This window comes from Garra rufa, chromosome 14 (genome assembly GCF_049309525.1).
Source record: "Garra rufa chromosome 14, GarRuf1.0, whole genome shotgun sequence".
Taxonomy (NCBI): domain Eukaryota; kingdom Metazoa; phylum Chordata; class Actinopteri; order Cypriniformes; family Cyprinidae; genus Garra; species Garra rufa.
Window position 1 is genome coordinate 25,768,319 of NC_133374.1, and position 16,892 is coordinate 25,785,210.

A 16,892-nucleotide genomic window follows, 5' to 3' on the forward strand; every position below is an offset into this window, starting at 1 on the left:
ATAGAGAAGAAAAAGAAATATGGGCACAAAGACACAAAAAATAAAATGAGAAAGTCTACTGTCAGAGTTTGTAACTCTTGAGTTGTCTTCTGTCTAGATATGCTTTCCAGTTGAAGGTTTATGAGATGTACCTTTGAGCTATTTCAGAAATATTTCAAAATATTCAGAATTCAGAATATTTCAAAACATGCTTGACAGTTTATGACAACTAGATGTGCAAAAAATGTGCATTTACTGTAATGACTTATATAATGAGCTATAATGACTTGATGTTTTGAGGGGTAAGACTATAGCACATAGAACTATAATAGTATACATAGTGTAAACATGTACATCAGTTTCATGTACCAAAGTGCGTGAGAAAAACTGTAAGCTGACTTTGGTCCTTTTATCCCCATCAAAGGTTCTGATTAATATAATTAATCAATATAAACATGATTATAAGTTTATCCCTTGTCATTTCACATATAACTTAAAGCTTAAAAAACATTTGGAAATAAGTACGTCAAATTATTTATTTGACAAACAGCGGAAGCTTCCGGGTCAGGATGGATGCGCGTTCACTGACATGCATGTGATTGCGCGAGGTAAACTGTCCGTGAAGCACTCACCCAGGCGGAAAAATGGCTGTTGCTTCAATCTCGATTGCCGAAAATCACATTGTGTTTAATGCTAAACTAACTAAAAACAAAACAAAAAAAAAAACATCAAGACTGAATGCTTTCTCAAGCAAAGCACATTTTTAAAGTCCACTGAAAACATATCATAGACAGTGTTGAAGATATAGTCAACATGCCTAAGTGGTAAATTAAAATAAAGTACATAAAAATGTATATACAATTTTTAACTAATAACAAACATCAGGGGAAAAAAAGAGGAAATAATAAAATCGGATTTTGTGATTGTATTTTTGTTTGCAACGTTACTTGGCTAAAGATATTATTATTTTTGGCATTTTTTAACTTAGTTTTAACTTCTTTTCAGTCGTAAGCAGAGACATAGAACGGGGGAATGCCCCACCTCCCTAGCCTCTAAATATTATGTATTATACCGTAATACGTGTAAACTTTTGGCGGTTTTTACTTGGGAAAGCTAGCCTGGCTAACGCCAAACTACGGCATGACAACGTCATGATTCGTGGTTTGGGAACCACATGTTCATTTTCTCGTATTTGAGGCGTGGTTTACGAATGCCCAGAGCCGTTTATTGGGCGCTACGCATCAAATCTATCAAATGCGCCTGTGCGTAGCTCATAGCCAACCGTTTCAATTATACCAGATGACATATGTAGAACTTGCGTTCTAAACTATTTAGAACACTATCTAAAACTGTGTCTACACCTGACGCAACAAAATACAATAGAACCTATTATACTGTCTACACTGGATGCGGCGCGGGGCGGCACGGCGCGACACGGCAAATCCCGACAGTAATCTGCTGCCGCGTTCTATTAATGACACGCTCACACAAAGTTTAAATGATTTGCAATGGTCGCTTTGTCGCGTCCAGTGTAGACAGACTTTAGCTGTTGTGGCGCGGCGCGATGCGGCGCGACTAATGTCGCGTCCGGTGTAGACACGGTGTAAGGCTGCATTGAAAGATAACTTCGCATCTGCTGCCATGCTGGATCCATAGTTATAAACAAACTGATTCGGTGAGTCGCATAGAAGGCGTCATCGTCTTGCTGCTCCCTCCCCGTTCTGTGATTGGTTCCCTATTTGAGGTGAAAATTTCCATGGTTTCCAGGCTGCCTAGAAGCGTGAATAAAATCGCGCTGTGCGCAAGGCAGCATGGGGAGACCCAGGCTATGGAAAAGCAGCTATATGTTTTGTTTTTTTCTAGCATGAAAATAACTATGGATAAACCTGAAACGATAGAAGAAGGATTGGAGATGAATTTAATTTACAAATAAGGTAGGACATGTGCATACTTTCAAATCGACACCTGCCACGGTGTTTCCCCCGCTGAGCAATATTGAATGCTGCTTTCTAAATGACCACATGGTGACTGAGAAATGTACTGAGAAATGTAAGGATTTGTGTCAAGTTTTGCAGTTAACAGTTCACCAAATCTGACTCGTGTGTTAAAGCAGGGGAATAGTGTTTAGTTTAAGGAAATGGGTGTGTTTTTAAAAAAATGGTAATGCTGATTTCATCATTTGGGATGAATCTGACAACAAAGAGATAACGTTTTATATTTAAAGATGATATTGTGTGTGGATGAGTTTTTTTTTTAGACCTATAGAACCAAATCAAATAATGCAAAGTGTCATTAACATGGTAGTTTAGCTTTATATACTACAACATAAAAGGGGGAAAATATATACTTTTAGGAAAATTCAGGCACAATAAGCAGGAAATAACCATGTTGGTGGTGGGGATTGACTATATCCCATATCAAAACTCAAAATATATCATTTCCATACCTAAACGACATATTTTACAGTCACCGTTATGCAGATTGACCAAAAACAGAGCTAAAAGGCTTCCTACCACTTTCACAAAACGTATATCTACCACAGATTTGACATAGGTAGAATGGAAAATGATTCAATACAAGCATTTATGTAAAATGTAATTTATGCAATATTTCAAAGCAAAAAGGACATGTCTGGGGAAAAGACTTAATCTAAGGCAGAATCAGCAGTGTTTCACCTCTGCATAGAACAGTTAAGTACTGTGATTCCACCCTGGACACTTTGGACCTGAAAGAGCAACATGGACAAGAGCATATTTTTAAAAATGCCTCTTCATCCACGTGTTTCTGGATATAGTTGTTTCCAGTTGCCCTCTGATGGGCATGATCTCTATCTCTCATGTCTGAAACGGCGTTCATGGATGGCTCATGCCCGTATCTCTCCTTGCGAGGGGGGGAGTCCCCCCTGCTGCCAACCAGCCCGGTCCATCTTGCAAACAGAGGTGTTACATTTGTCCAAACAGGTCCAAAAACTGCCACATGACAAGTCTGCCGTCAGCCTGCTTGTAGCCAGTCCAAGGGTCTCTTTTGGGGCTCCCGAGAAGAATCAGATGTTGATCGTGGCATTGAATGGAGTGCCAGAGTCTTTAAAGGAGCTTTCCAGAGTCTCAACTGAGCTTTCCCCTTCTGGGGTGGTTGCGAGGTCCAAGTTGAACTCTCAGTTGACGGCCATTCTAGCTCAGGCAGCCAAGAATATCGGGCTTAAGTAGAAGCATTCACCCAACCTGGAGCATTCTCGGCTGGATGATTGGTTTCTGGGTATGGGGCAGCCCAACCCGCCTTAATGCCTTCTCTCCCAAAAGTGCATGAGAAAGTCGTTGACATCACTACTTCCAAGTTGCTACTTCCTCGATAGTGGGGCTGCCAAGGGTTACGAAGAGATCTAGGCTGAATATGTGGTTTCAGCACATTTGTGTCCACAGGTCACCACCACCTGGAGAGGTCGCCTGCATCTACCTTCCAAGGCCTGTAGGCTGATGTCAGCTTTGGTCGCTAAAGCCTACAGGGCCGCTGGACAGGCGGCCTCTGCCTTACATGCAGTGGCTATCCTGTAAGTCCATCAAGCCAAAGCATTGAAGAGTGTGCACGAGGGTAATTCCAAACCAGGGTCGATGCAGGAACTGCATATGGTGACCGAAGTTGCTCTTGCAACTAAGGTCATGGCGTGGACCTTTGGCCGGATGATGACCCCTCTGGTGATCAAGGAGCGACATTTCTGAGAATATTTTGTTCCTTTTGATTTCTGTTCTTCCACTAACCTCCTGGCTGGTGGTACCCAAATTTTCTATGGCTCCGACATACAGCGCCATTAGGCTATGGGTGTCCCGAGTTTGAATCCCGGCTCAAGGACCTTTCCCGATCCCACTCCCCTCTCTCTCTCTCCCACTTTGCTTCCTGTGAGATATAATCTGTCCTATCATAATAAAGACAAAAAGGCCAAAAATAAATCTAAAAAAAAAAAAAGAAAAAAAGAGAAGATTCCTCAGTCTCTGGGTCATACTTGATGCAGTCTGGCAGCAGAAGACACCTTTCTTCCTCACTCCCAGCCTCATCCCCCCATTTTGCCACAGGCCAAGAAGCTGCACCTTAAGGACATGCTGCTTCCTCACACATCTCTAGCCAGTACCTTGCAGGATCTAGGAAGCCGAGTAAGTGCTACTCCATACTCACACTCCCCACCAAGGGATGCAATGCCTCCTGAGTCGGGACCCAGTGCTCCCCTCGCTGCCCCTCTGCATGTACATTAGTTATCGCCTTGGTGCCACACACACGGAGCCTGGGAGCCTGGGAGCCTCGCTAGCCCATACAAACAATCAGACCCAAGTATTCCATTGAGTTTGCCTGGCGACCCCCCAAGTTCAGCAGCATCCTCTTTACTTTGGTAGTAGCCAAGGACGCCACTGTTCTGCACACGGAGATTGCAGTCCTATTTGTGGACGCCACAGATCCTGTCCCTCTAGCCGAGACAGAGTCTGGGTTCTACAGCCCTTATTTTATTGTACCCAAGAGAGGCAGGGGGCTAACTCCAATCTTAGATCTGGAGGTCATGAATCGGGCCATGTACAATCTCCAGTATAAGATGTTGATGCAGAAGTGCAGGTTTGCAGTGATCGACCTGAAGGATGTACGCATCCACATCTTGATTCTGCCTCCAGTTTAAAGTCCTCCCCTTAGGTCTGTCCCTGTCTCCTCACATCTTTACCATAGATGCAGAGGGTGCCCTTGTATAGTTAAGGGAAGTTGGCATTCGTATTCTAAACCTCAATCTCAATGACTTGCTCATTCTAGCTCACTGTAGAGACTGTCGATTTATTACAGGGAACTGGTGCTAGCATCCCAGAAGTAGACACAGCTCAAGTAGCTGTGTGCCACTCATGTCCCCAGGCAGCTAAACCATGCAGCCAACAGGCTTTCAGGACAACTCACATTCCAAGTAGAATAGAGACTCCAACCCCAGGTGGTTCAGGTGATTTGGAGTCGAAACAGGTAGATCTGTTTGCATCCCGCAAATCCTCCCATTGGCCACTCTTTTACTCCTTGACCAAGGGGACCCTTGACACATATGCACTGGCAGACAGCTAAAGTACGTGTCTCTAAAGACAGCACTCCTGACCACGCTCACTTCAAATAAAAAGGGTGGGGGACCTGGAGGCAAGAGGCTAGTGGATGCCATCGTTTTGTCATACCAAGCACAAGGCAAGCTGTGCCCCCTAGGAGTTAGAGCTTACTCTACTTAGAGCGATACCTCCTCCTGGATGTTGGCACCCATAGAAATTACAATACATGCATCCCTTGCCTGAACCCAATTGAACCGTAAGGACAAGAGCAGGGTACAGCGTAGTGCACTCTGCCACAGTATGGAGTGATCACACTAGTCCAGACTTTGGGGGTCAAACATGCTCGGGAATGGTTCAGATCGCCTAGTGTGGATACACTCTAACATAGCTGATATAGTGGTCCATTGGCATCTTCATGTGGTCTGGCTTGGTATTACATAATTTAGGATTCATTTAGGGACAAAGCAAGTGACTGCCTTTATGAGTGAGTCTATTTAATGAGTGAGAATTATTTATAGACCGATTTGTTAAAAAAATGCAGATCCATTCAACAAAACTGAAACTGTCAATATAGATAATATTATTTAAAAAATGTATCACCTAATATTAACTATATGTTTATTGAACTGTTGTATGAAATCAATATTACATTTGCAAATGTGGTGCTGATATTTGGGAAAACAGCACTTTTGGTTATGTTGTATTGTTTAAAAATATTGAAAACAAAAACTTATGCAGAGATTTTTTTGTCTCAAGCCCCTATTCATTTCACGATGGTGTGCATGACATGATGGTTAGGGAAGACACACTTTTTTGAGTGTAAGCACAAGTCCTTTCTGTTGTGAGGCCAGTTTCAAGTGAAATCGGAAACCTAGCATAGGGCACTGTGTAGTGTGTGTTTGTGTCTATAAACCTTATAATGTATGCATAATGCTGAATTTGCTAAAACAATGATCCTTACTTAAAATAGGTTTTTTCCTTCTGTTAACTTTTTTTAGAGTGTTTTAGAGGTAGGTTTAGGGGTAGAGTTAAGGTAAGGGAATAGAAAATACAGTTTAAGTACAGTATAAAAGCCACTAAAATGTGTGTGTGTGCCAGCTTTTACATTCACTGAAAGGCTTTGACATTCCTGGTGCCAATTGCATAAACATAGCCACTATGCTTTTTATCCAATATCATATGTGACCCTGGATTACAAACCTAGTCTTAAGTAACACAGCAATAGCTGTGCAATATTTGTAGCAATAGCAAAAAATACATTGTATGGGTCAAAATGACCAATTTTTCTTTTATGCCAGCAATCATTGGGATATTAAGTAAAGATCATGTTCCATGAAGATACTTTGTTAACTTCCTACTATATCAAAACTTAATTTTTGAATAATAATATGCATTGCTTAGAACTTCATCTGGACTCTCAGCAGATCAAAATCTACCTATAGGAATATGACACTTATGTTTTAAAAGAAAATATTGTTTAATGCAACCTGTTAACATTTTTTCAGTTCATTGTTTTATGAGTTGCAAAGTGTGTTGGCCAGATGACATTGAAAGAATGAGTTGATATGAGACACGATTTGGTAGTTTTAGTGCATTTTGGATGATAAATTAACCACTGAGGTTGAAACTTTGTAATAAGAACTCTGTAAGCAGTTTTAAATAAGAGATTGTCATAAAAAACGTAATACTTAAATGTTTTATGACAGTTGACACATTGGTTCTGGAGCGCCACAGTCCTGCAGAGTTTTGCTCCAACAAAAACTCACCTGCTTGTAGCTTTCCAGTAACCCCTAGACCTTGATTAGTGTGCATATGTGGACACAGAAATATCATAATTAATTTGCCATCGTCTCTTTTTATTACCTGACACACTATAGTTTACAACATATGGTTATTATATAGATAGTGACTTGACATAATGCTGACATTATAGATAGATTGATCGATTACAAAGTTAAATATTTAAACATGAAATAATATTAAATAAATTAATTAAATAATATTTAAATTAACTAATTAATAAATGTTTATTAGACACCTTTCAAATATATTTAATAAACATCAGATATATTCAGTCATACATAGCATACTCAATGTGAGCCAAAATATAAACATTTTATATGATTAAAATTAATGCTAAGGATGACTGCGGTTAATATAAATGAAACAATACACTACATATTGTGTGAGATTTGATTGTTTATGGAAATGCTTGCTACACCTCTAAAGGTTTGCCATCTCTTATTTTGTGCTTATTACAACCCAGAAAAATGCCACAAAAGGCATAATATTTAAGAGCATTATAAAACTTTTTGTCTCGTAATCCATAAACTAAGGGACTCAGGCAACGAGGCAAGATCAAAAACAATATGAAATTTGAGTATCTTACATTTATAAATAACATAACATCTACTTTCCATAAAGGCATTTCTATGTAAGGGGTTATGAGTTGCATCATAGACAGAAGCAGTTGAACACCATGGAGAATAACAGTTTTGAGACCCTTATTTGTTGAGTTTTTCATCTCTGAGGAGGCAGATCTGGCCGCCAACATAATTTTGAAGTAGGTGGAGACAATAATACACAACATTAGGATCAATAAGAGCTGTAGACTTGTCGCTCTCATGTCTGCCAGCCATTTCACCTGTAACATGATCTCCACACTACACACAACATATTGGTGTAAGACACCAGGAGGAATATAAGCAAAAGCAACTATTAAAACGAACAATGGAATCACAAAACTGACAGCCCATATGATGAGAATCCCAATGATGGTGTTTTTGGGGGTGGAGATGCTGGCATGTCTTAAAGGCATACATATGGCAACATAGCGCTCCAAACACATAGCTACAAGAGTCATGGGTGAACAAACATAGAGCAAAAACATAAGTGTGCAAATGATATAGCAAGGAATTATATGCACAGGGTACTGGTAAAACGACCCCATGAGGGTTAAATCAGTCAACAGCATAAGAGCAGAGTCAACAAAAAGTGTCTGGGCAAACAGAATGTAGCGTGTTTCCCTGAAGGTCTCTTTCTTCAGAAAGGTGAAAATCATAAGTCCGTTCACATAGAGAAGAATCCCCACCAGTACCTGCACCACCAAAGGCTTCTCATTTATCGCTTTCAAATTAAATGTGCTGCTCAAATTCTGGTTTTCTGTCTGGTTCATCTTGACAGCAAAAATAAGCCATGAAAAGATGTGATGTTACTTAAGGCAATCAGAGAAAATCTCACTTTGTGCTGCTTTTATAGAACTTTAAATGGGCTGGGCCTTATTTTGTTGACAGACACTCATATGTCATCAGTGCAGATGTTTCCATGCTGATTTCATCATTTGGGATGAAACTGACAAAATGTGACCCTGGACCACAAAATTTTGGGGATTTTGTTAGGAATTGTTAGGATAGGTCAATGTTTGGTTGAGATACATATTCTTCAAAGAACCATCTCTATCTTACCTTTTTATAATCTGAAGAACCTTCTTTCACCACAAAGAACCTTTTGAAAAGTTCTTCAGATGTTAAAGGTTCTTCACAGAACCATTTAAACAAAAAGGGTTCTTCTAAAGCATCATGAAGGACCTTTATTTTGTAGGACAGGGTCAGACACATTAGATTTAAAGATGACATTGTTTGTGGGTGTTTTTTAAAGCATGAGACAAATTTGTGCAAAAGGGAAATGTATATAAATAATTGCAATTAGTTATTTTTAATTACAATTATTAATATCAGCTGCCAGCAGTAACTGTAGCAGGATTAATATTACAATATTATTCAGCAAACATTTGTGATCTGTGCTGGTCAGAATAAGCAAATTAGTAAAATTAGTTCCTTTTATCCATGTCATTCTCTATTATATATATCTTCAAAATGATATTGTCAGGAATTCACCACAGCCACCCCCACCTGCCACATCACCAGGACCCACACACGCCCGCTCTCAATCACCAGAATACTGATCACCTGCGCAGCCACACCCCTATAAATAGACTCCTTCACACAGTTCTCATTTGTCTGGTCTAACGTTCACACCGATGATTCAGACTCCACATCTCTCCATGTTCTACGGACCTGTTGTTACTCTGATTCTCCGCGATCCTGTTCATATCCTAAACCTTGGACTTCAGCTTCATTCAAATCCTACAACGAACTTACAGATAAGATCCAACATTGATCTATACCTCTCTGCACTGTCATTTTGCAATTCTGTCAATAAATCTTCAGTTTGGTATTTCACTTCACATCTGCCTCCGTTCTCATTCCTACTGTGTTGTGACAGAAGACCAGACCTACACCGAAAGAATGAGCACCGAATCCTCCGAAGCACCCGATCAGTTCACAGAGTTGGTGAATGCCCTCAAAGCTTCATTAACACCTACCTCATTGACCACATCTGTCTCAGGAAGTCCCATGGCCATGCCTACCATCTTCTCTGGAGATGCAGCTGAGTGTAGCGTTTTTTTACTTCAAGTCAATCTCTTCATTCAGATGCAACCATCCCGTTTCCCCTCCGAAACCTCAAAAGTGGCTTTTCTGATTTCACTCCTCTCCGGTAAGGCCCTACAATGGGCGAAATCCATTTGGAACAACAATAAATACCTCATAAATTCATATGAACTGTTTACCAACCATTTTTCTGAGGTTTTCAGTGCCACCACGGACAAACTCACCACTTCCGATCAGCTGTTCCGTTTGCATCAAGGATCGTCCTCGGTATCTGATTACACCATCCATTTCCGCACACTGGCGGCGGCTAGTGGCTGGAATGAAACTGCACTTCTCAGTGCCTATCGACAAGGACTTAATCCGGAAATACGAGCTGCTATGGCCATTTACGATGTCTCTATTGGTTTGGAAGCCTTTCTCCAACGTACCACCTGAGTCTCCCAGCGACTAGCCGCTTGCCAGCCCCGGTAACCGCTCCTCCGTCTGTATCCATGGCTGCTTCTCCTCCAGTACCAGAACCCATGCAGTTGGACTCGACTCGTCTCTCACGCACCGAACTGCATCGTAGGATGACGTCAGGATTATGTTTGTACCGTGGACAACCTAATCATCACATCCGTACCTGTCCCGTCAAACCCCCACGCCCCGTGGTGAGTACTATTCAATCTGGAGTTAAAATAACGATTCTCACTCTCATACCAGTCACTCTTCATGCCCCTGAGAAATCTCTCTCTGTTTCTGCTCTCATCGATTCAGGTTCCTCAGGCAACTTCATCTCACAAGAATGTCTAAATCAACTACAACTTTTGAATGCTGTCTACATCGCGCACAGACATTCGCATATACAGCATTGCCTATTGTTAATATATAACTTAATATTGCATTAATTTCTATAACAATTAATATAATCATTTCTTAACTCAAAATAAAAAATATTAACAAACCTATCTCTGATAATCCTGGGTTATGGTTACGCAGGTTTGTTTATGCATTAAACATAAGGATGTCGTTACCTCGACAAAATAATCTTGTGGCCACGACATAATATGACATTCCCAGGAATTAATATCTCGTGGCAATGACAAAAAGTAATATGACGTTCCTACGAATTCATTTGTGTGGCCACGACAAACATAAGTGAACCGAAGGTGTCCCCTCCAGGTTACCGTACCTTTTAGTTTGCAGCAATGTTTTCAGCCTGCTCCAGTCCAGTGCGTTACATGACTGCCCCCTACTGATCATGTCTTTCCTATGTCATTGTATTTTCCGTGTTCTCTTGGAATACACCGGCGTCACGCGAGACCACTTTACTTCCCGCGCGCATTTTAAATGGCCAGATCTGTACCTCGTTTACGTCACAACCAAGTTTTATCCGTTAAAACCACCCAAGGAAAACCATTGGGGCGTAGGAAGATTCAGCACACATTCATTATCCTCCAAGTTGGATTATTTCATCAGGAAAAACTACAGTTTCTGGTACTGGAGGACTCCACCGCGAGCATTGTCCTGGGACGCCCCTGGCTCGATCTGCATACTCCCACCATGCGATGGAACCCATGTGACGTCATTCAATGGAGTAACCAGTGTTTTCAGCAATACCTCACCCACTTACCTCACCCTATCTCCGCAGCAGTTCCGGTTGCAGCCACACAAGTGGAAAGCCCCAACACTGAAGTTTCCACCATCATCCCCAAAGAGTATGCGGCGTTCCAGGACGTGTTCAGCAAACAGGCAGCCACTTGTCTTCCACCTCACCGGCCATGGGACTGCGCCATCGATCTGCTGCCTGGAGCCCAACTCCCTAAAGGTAAAATCTACTCCCTGTCCATCCCGGAGCGCCAGGCGATGGAGGAATACATCAAGGAAGCTCTTCAACAAGGATTTATACAACCATCGACCTCACCGGCCGCTTCCAGCTTTTCCTTCATGGGTAAGAAGGATGGGGGGTTAAAACTAGGGATGCACCGATACGAATCGGCCGATCATGCTTGCGCGTTTTGTCAGTAAAGCCGGTTCTGTAATCAGCGGTAAATGCCATCAGGTGCGTGATTTCACGTTGAGCCGTATATACTACACACAACCGTTGTTTACCGACGAGCTGCGCAAATCAATGTTCATTATCAGTGTGAATGTGCGCAGCTCGTCAGTGAACAACGGCTGTGTGTAGTATATACGGCTCAACGTGAAATCACGCACCTGATGGCATTTACCGCTGATTACAGAACCGGCTTTACTGACAAAACGCGCAAGTGATCGGCCGATACGGATCGGTGCATCCCTAGTTAAGACCTTGTATTGATTACCGCCAGCTCTACTCCCAGATCATTCAGCAGCCATATCCACTTCCTCTGGTCCCTGCTGCCCTAGAAGAACTCCGGGGAGCTACGATCTTCTCCAAGTTGGACCTGTGGAGTGCTTATAACCTCATTCGAATTAGATCTGGAGATGAGTGGAAGACAGCATTCATAACACCTTCTGGACACTATGAATACCGGATAATGCCGTACGGTTTATCCATCAGTCCAGCTGTCTTCCAAACCTTCATGAATGAGGTGTTCCGGGAGTACCTCCATTGTTTCGTGGTCTATATTGATGACATCTTGATCTACTCCCGGAACGAGGCCGAACATCGCCAGCACGTCCAGCAGGTCCTTTCCAAGCTCCGAGATCACCAATTCTATCTCAAGTTAGAAAAATGCGAGTTCCACCAAAGCACCATTCAGTTCCTTGGATATGTTCCCAGTAAGGAAGGTGTGCAGATGGACCAGAGGAAGGTCCAAGCCATACAGGATTGGCCCACACCCACTTCCGTCAAAGAACTCCAACGATTCGTAGGATTCTCAAATTTCTACAGACGATTCATCCACAATTACAGTATCATCACGGCTCCTCTGACCTCCCTCCTTCGGGGTAAACCCAAAACCCTCTCCTGGAACCCCAAAGCCCACGAAGCATTCCAGCAGCTCAAGAACACCTTCAGCACCGCTCCCTTACTACACCATCCTGACCCAGAACTTCCCTTCACGGTTGAGGTTGATGCGTCCACCACTGGGGTGGGAGCGGTGCTTTCTCAGGCGGTCGGTGAGCCTCTTCTCTTCCATCCCTGTGCCTATTACTCTCGGAAACTGTCTCCGGCGGAGCAGAATTACGACGTTGGCAATAGAGAACTCCTGGCCATCAAGTTAGCCCTGGAGGAGTGGCGTCTTTGGCTGGAGGGGGCAAAACATCCTTTCATAATCATCAACGACCACAAAAATCTCCAATATCTCAGAGAAGCCAAACGCCTCAATCCACGCCAGGCCAGATGGGGATTGTTCTTCACAAGGTTTAATTTCAAGATCACCTATCGTCCTGGCTACAAGAATGTCAAAGCAGATGCCCTCTCCCGCCAATTCTCCAGTGATACAGGACCCGAATCCATCCTACCATCCGACATGATCCTCAGCCCCATCATCTGGGATCTCAACCAGGACATCCACGACGCCACTCTCCAAGAACCCGCTCCGCCTGAGTGCCCAGAAGGTAAAATTTACGTCCCCAATTCCCTACGACAAAACCTTCTGGGCACAGTTCACGAATCTCCGGGCTCTGGACACCCAGGCAGCAGACGGACCCTTCACTCCTTCAGGCTCGGTACTGGTGGCCCAGTATGCACCGGGATGTCAACAGGTACGTCCAGAGTTGCTCAGTCTGTGCCATGTCTAACACTCCTCGTCATCTCCCCTCAGGAAAACTGGTTCCACTACCCATACCACAGAGGTCCTGGTCCCACTTAGGAGTGGACTTTGTCACTGACCTCCCAGAATCTGAAGGTAACACCTGTGTATTGGTTGTGGTGGATCGGTTTTCTAAAGCCTGCAAACTAATCCCTCTAAAAGGTCTCCCCACAGCCATGGAGACAGCCGAACATCTCTTTCTCCATGTGTTCAGGAACTTCGGCATCCCGGAGGAAACAGTGTCGGACCGGGGTCCTCAATTCATTTCCTTGTTAGAATCGGACAAAAATTACTGAACTACAGCCGTTTTAAGGCGATAGAGTCAGCAGAGTTGATTTTGAGAAAAAACGAGTTTTCTGAATAATGCAACCTGTCACGATACACTGAAGGACGATGAAAGCGTGAGATAACGTAAACAATCTTTAATGAGAGAATCACAGGGGGTAAATCCACAATGGGAATGAGGGTAAACACACATAATCCAACAAGTAGACCCGACAGAGACAGAATGCACAAGACGATACTTAAATACATGGGGAAATTAGGACTAGACAACAAGACACACCTGAATCAAATGAACGATCAACGAGAGAGAGAAACTGGGTCACGGAGCACATTGGGAGGGAAAACACAACAACACAGGTCCAAAATCCTTCCCGACGGTGCGTCCTCATGCCATAGAAACAACTGAAGGAGGGCTGGGGAGGAACTTGGGAGGAGGATGGACACCCGGGAGGGGGCCGGCAGACAGAGTCAATGGAGGAGACAATGGTGGGAGGTGCCAAGGAGGAAACAGGAGATGCCAGGGCGCAGGATGGTCGACAACAGACCAAGGCTGAGCCAAAGGGACGAAGGAGCCCGGTAGAGCCAGTGGACTGCCGAGCCATGGTGGAGAGGAGGGAGCTAGGAACCATGGTGGAGCCGCTGGGTTGACGGGTCGAGGTGGAGTCCTAGCCATTGAGGGCTGAGGGTGAGCGGGCTGCAAGATGACAGGGGAGGAGGTGCTGACCCTTATTCTCTCCACTTCACACAAGTAAGCACTGAAGGTCACAACCTGATTGAGCCATCAGGACAACATCATCTTGAAAAAGCAGAGATGCCACCCTAAGACCCCTAAACTGGACAACCTCTGCCCTCCACCTTGAGGACCTGTCCATGAATATCATAATCGGGACAGTCGATCGACCCACAGTCGATCCTGGGGAACGTGCCCATAAGCCTTCTTCTACACATGTAGACTGAATAAGCAAACTCCCATGCCCCCTCCAGAACTCTTTGTTCCCTCTCCAGCTGAGTTTCAACAATTGGTTGGATTCTCCTTTCCTGTACTTTGGCATAGGCTTTCCCAGGCAGGCTGAGGAGTGTGGAACACACTCTCTGGTCCCCTTTTTTAAAAATGGGAACCACCACATTTGTCTGCCAATGACCAGATGCTGACCCAGATTCCCACGTGAAGTTGAATAAGCATGTCAACCAAGACAGCCCAAATTCATCCAGGGCCTTCAGCATCTCAGGGACAATCTCGTCCACTCCTGGCACCTTGTCACTTCTGAGCTTTTTGACTACCTCAGTGACTTCCACCTAGGAAATGGACCAGAATTCCCTGAGTCATCCAACCCTGCCTCAAGATGTGAGGGCATGTCCTCTGGGTTCCTTTTCACCTCCAGATTACTTCACCAGGCAAGGTCAGCAAGCCCCCATCCTAGCTTCCAATAGCCTGGATCAATCCATGCTTTCCCCACCTCAGCCTTATGATGGTTTGCCAGAGCCTCTCTGAGGCCGACCAAAAGTTCTTCTCCATAGCTACTCCAATCTCTTCCCACACCCAGGTTTTTGCTTCCCTGACCACAGTGACCGTGATCCTTCTAGCCTTCTGATGCCTGTTGGCAGAATTGGAAGACCATCAAGCCAACCAGACCCAAAAGGTTTCTTCTTCTGCCTGATGGCCTCCCTCAGGGCTGTTGCCAACTCGAAAACCGTGTCCTCGGTAGTAAGGAAAAGCTTCTCTGGAGGCAGGAGTTGAAAATATTCCAGACAGGATCCTCTGCCAGACATTCCCAGTTAACTTTCACTATTCGTTTGGGTTTCCTGTGTCTGTCTAGCAGCCTCTCTCTCCATATTATCCAACTCACCACCAGGTGGTGACAGCTCTGCTTCTCTCTTTACCTGGGTGTTCAGATCATACAGCCACAGGTTTGATGATACAGCTACAAAGTCGATCAAAGACCTTTGGCCTAAGGTCTGGTACAGTACCAAGTACACTTACGAACCACCTTGAACATGGTGTTTCGAACAAAAGGTTGAAGGTCCAAATTGCAGTTTCAATGCAGCTTCAAAAGGCTGTACATGATCCCAGCCTAGGAATAAGTGTCTTATCTAGCGTAACGATGGGTCAGATTCTAAAAAATAAGAAATTATATGCCCTGCGATGCATGTCTAGGACTTTATACATTATGTAATCCTGTTGGAAAGATCATGTGGGTTAGTTCTTCTTCTGTGTGCTCCGATTCAAAAAGGTAGGTTAGGGTGAAAAACTTTATCTAATTTTCTCCTCCAGCTTTAAAAGCATCTGACATTGCGTTGTTTTTCCTTTTTTGTAAAGGTCGTTTGATTTTCTTTGCACGTTCGCTTTGTAAACACTGGGTCGATACTTCCGTCTATGTCACACATGACCTTTCCAACTTGACTTTGTAATACGTTAAGTCAAGCTAATGCAAGACAGGCATTTGTGGTTAAAAAGTTTACAAATTTTCATTTTCTTTTTTAGAAAATTACCAATCATTAGCTAGATAAGACCCATATTCCTCAGGCTGGGATCGTGTGGAGTCCTTCAAAACTGCAAATTGGACCTCCAACCCGTTGGCTCCTATTGAAGTCCACTATATAGAGAAAAATCCTGGAATGTTTTCCTCATAACCCTTAATTTTCCTTAACCTTTACCGATTTTGTCATTCGATTTCATCTTAATTTTTTCTGCATTGTGTATGCATGGGAGATAATGTAAAAGGGTAAAAGTACATATTGTAAAAGACTGTTTTATCTTTTTAGAGTAAATGAAGAGTCGACCAATCAGTTGATGTCTGTCTATTTATTCCACCAAAAACACCAGCTACACGTACTTCATGTGCCTGTGCTACTTCCAACAACAGGAAGATGGATTTGGAATGTTGGCTTTGGTGCTTCCAGTGTAGACATGGTGTTAGAGCATGATTTTTTGCAGACGTTACGCATTTGTACATCTACAAAACCCAATATTTTCAATCTCCCTCTCAAACTTACTAAATGTTTACAGCATGATTTAGAATTTTTTAAAGCTTAATACCAGCAAAACTAAAGTCCTTCTTGTTGGATCTGGGTCTACTACTTAATCTTTTACCCTGCTTATTGATAACTGCCCAGTTAATATTTCCACCCAAGTTAAAAGTCTTGGTGTTATATTGGATGGTTTGCTTTTTAATTTTTTTGGTTCTCATATTAATAATATTTCACGTACTGCATTTTTTTATTTATGTAACATTGCTAGACTCATCACTTTCTCAGCATAGCACTTAAATCCTTATTCATGCTTTTGTAACATCTTGGATTGATTATTGTGACTCTTTTGTTTGGTGTTCTGATACAGTAAACAATTTCACTGATTGCAGTTAATTTCAAGCTGAGTTCTTTTGATGCCTTTAGTTGTGCAGTGCCAA

General features: G+C 43.1%; 1 protein-coding gene across 1 annotated transcript; it reads right to left on the minus strand.

Annotated features, from left to right (window-relative positions):
• Positions 1-7,248: 7,248 nt before the first annotated feature.
• Positions 7,249-8,208, minus strand: LOC141284191 (odorant receptor 131-2-like). The gene has a single exon (XM_073817201.1). It carries the CDS (start codon positions 8,206-8,208, stop codon positions 7,249-7,251), a length of 960 nt encoding a protein of 319 aa, XP_073673302.1.
• Positions 8,209-16,892: the final 8,684 nt, after the last annotated feature.

Coding starts and splice junctions, on each gene's coding strand:
- LOC141284191 (XM_073817201.1), bottom strand. CDS start 8,208: ATGAACCAGACAGAAAACCAGAATTTGAGCAGCACATTTAATTTGAAA.